Consider the following 2823-nt stretch of genomic DNA (forward strand, 5'->3'; position numbering starts at 1 on the left):
GGTTAGTCTCCAAAACTTCCAATTTGACTTTGGATGAATTCCACAAGATTAAAATCCGTCCGGCTCTATGAGTGCAAAAATTGTTGACTTACATAAAACCATCAAATTTTTTCCGCATAATTCGGTTCAACTTTCGATCTCCAAGCTTCGTCTTCAAACTACGCATAACATCAATGCAATGTCACTTGATGAAATCTCGAATCCCATTTTGTTTGAGGGGGGATTCAATCCTTTAATATTCTAAGATGCAATCTTCATGATTTTGAAGCGAGGGAAATTCCCTTCTTCTTGTCAATTTTGGTTCCCACTTTCCTTTGCTCATCGACCTTTCCTTTGAGCTTTTCATTGCTAGATTTTTTAGAATCTGCCCCTCTAACATTTGATGTAGAATCTGCTCCCCAAATTTTCCATTTGACAGCCTTCATCTGCCGACACATGAGAGGGAGTAATACATGCTGAATTTTTTCCATTTTTTCGGTTAACTACCTCAACAAAAGGGGCGTCTACCTGGTCTTGAATCTGGACTTGCTGGTCGTCCACATCTTCATCATGTTGCTTTGCAAAATTTTAATTTGAGGGCTGCCCTTGCTGGCCGTTCTTCCCCCTAGGTTGCTGTCCCCCAATTCTGGCCGAACTAACACTAAACTGTGAAGCTATCTTAGTAGAATTTGATGCTGTCCAATTCTTTCCAGCCTGCACGTTTTCCTCTTGTGCAGCCGGTATGGAGGTATTTGATGTCTCTCTATTTATAGACTTTCCTTTGTCATCCACGGCCTTTTTGTTGTAGTTACAACCGAGATTGGAATGCCCGAAAACTTTACAAGAACCACAAAATTTTGGTTCATGCTCGAAAAGAATCTCTTTCTCCCTCAAAATGCCATTAGGAAGTCTTATCTTTACCATCTGAACAAGCTCAATAGATGCGTCAAGTTCAACTAGGGCTCTTGCATAGGATAGCCAACCCCTTGATGCCGCGACCTTATCGGTCGAGATGTGTTTACCGACTTTGGAAACTATCTTACCCAAGGCACTCGTGTTCCAAAATTTCAATGGCAATCCCGGTAAGTTAATCCAAACCGACACAGTGCTAACGTCTTTGTCATCAAAATCAAAGTGGCAGGGCATGACTTTTAACATTAATGATCTCCCATAAATCAAGTAGGGATCACCATGCAACACACTAAGCCTTTTCGAGTCCGTCTCAAATTTGAAGACAAACCACCAGCTCGAGTGCACATAATATTTATAATTAACCTTCTATGAATCACACAATTGGAGCAATGCCACTTTCCCTGGGAATCTACCGGCAACATATCCAACAAGACCATATCCCCAAGTATTCTCGATATTATCTTCATCTAATTCACCCAACACCACTTCTTCCGATTGATTTTCGAAGGGCTTTAGCTTGATATTTTCCTACATCTTCATATTGTCTTTGAAGAGGTAAACGGTTAGATAAACCATTATGTACGTATAGCAAGATCCGAGCTCCTATTTGTAAAAGTAAGAAAACCAAAACCCCAATCTTGAAAGCTCCAGCCTCCATTAGGTGCTCTTCCACCCAACTCTCCTTTCTTGTTTAACTGACATAGCATCTGGGACAAGTGAAAGTGGCTGTTGAAATATTTGTTTTCTCTCACATTTCAATCTTCGTTTGTCAGTGTAGAAGATGGGGCTTTCGTATTGAATCTTTAGTTTTTTTAATGGGAGACAATGTGTTAAATCTTTGATTTATTTTGGTTTATCTCTACATGAATGGACAATGCAGCAACAAAATGGAAAGTCTGAATCTTTGTATTTCTTCTTTCAAATATTTTGGATGTACTATTTTTCTTCATTGTTTTATGCATGTGATTTTCTCCTATGAGTAAAATGTTATTTCATAAATAAATTTGATGATTTTATTAATTTTAATCAAGGAAATAAATAAGAAATGTTCAATTCTTCCATTGTTTGTTCTTCACGAAATTATTCTTTCAATTTGTATCCACAAGTGTACGGTTCGCAACAAGTAATAAAATGAAAAATTGAGTCCGAATGTCATCCCATAGAGTTTGAATAGTTTAATTCTATCTATCTCAGCCATAATCGAAAACTAAATTATCCGACAAGATAAATGTGACTTGATTAATCCTAACCTAGATTAAATATGCAATTGAAAGTGAATCTAATGAACTAAAATGCAAAGTTACGTTTTAAAAGCAAGATTGGCATAATTAATGAATGGAAAGTGCGCTAGGATCACGAATCTCCAAACAATGCTCACTTTTAACCCTAGTTCCACTATTTGACAATACATTGAATTTTTGAAGACTAAATACTCCTAAATCTATTCAACAATCTTTCTCGAGTAATGTTGAACCTATTCTCATATACCACCAGCCTATATTTCTATGACAGATGCAAATATACAAGAATACATGTGATTTTGTGAACACTTAAAAATTTACACAAGACATAGAGGTATATTTATATCCCCTATCGAACCTATGATGATTTATAGCCTGTCGAACTTATTCTTCTTCTCTTGAATGCATAAAATAAGTCACCACACTCACACAATTACGTGCACATAGTCATGGAAGACATTAATTATATATAAATCATTCAACAATTGCATAATATGTTTTGATGTCAAAATTGCAAAACTAGAAATTAAAAAGTTCTATCACAAGTTTATCGATCTCCTAGTATATAAAAATCTAGCCTAGCATAGTGGAAGTAAGAAAACAAAACAAATTTGGAATAAGTAACATCACCCCCAATTAATTGTTGATTTGAATCTTCACGTCTTCAGGTTGTTATTCGAGTTTCTTGCCT

General features: G+C 36.2%; 1 protein-coding gene across 1 annotated transcript; it reads right to left on the bottom strand.

The window, feature by feature from the left end:
- Positions 1–254: 254 nt before the first annotated feature.
- Positions 255–1137, bottom strand: LOC111365714. Its single transcript, XM_022986251.1, has 2 exons — positions 640–1137; positions 255–425 (listed from the first exon to the last, which is right to left on the bottom strand). Exons 1-2 carry the CDS (start codon positions 1135–1137, stop codon positions 255–257), a joined length of 669 nt encoding a protein of 222 aa, XP_022842019.1.
- Between the last annotated feature and the right edge of the window lie 1686 nt (positions 1138–2823).

This window comes from Olea europaea, chromosome 17 (assembly GCF_002742605.1).
Source record: "Olea europaea var. sylvestris chromosome 17, O_europaea_v1, whole genome shotgun sequence".
Lineage (NCBI taxonomy): Eukaryota > Viridiplantae > Streptophyta > Magnoliopsida > Lamiales > Oleaceae > Olea > Olea europaea.

Excerpts from the sequence above, each read along its gene's own strand:
- LOC111365714 (XM_022986251.1), bottom strand. The coding sequence starts at position 1,137 with ATGTTAAAAGTCATGCCCTGCCACTTTGATTTTGATGACAAAGACGTT. Across the intron at positions 426-639 it reads AGATAGCTTCACAGTTTAGT|ATGAAGGCTGTCAAATGGAA; the intron begins GTTAGTTCGGCC and ends ATGTGTCGGCAG.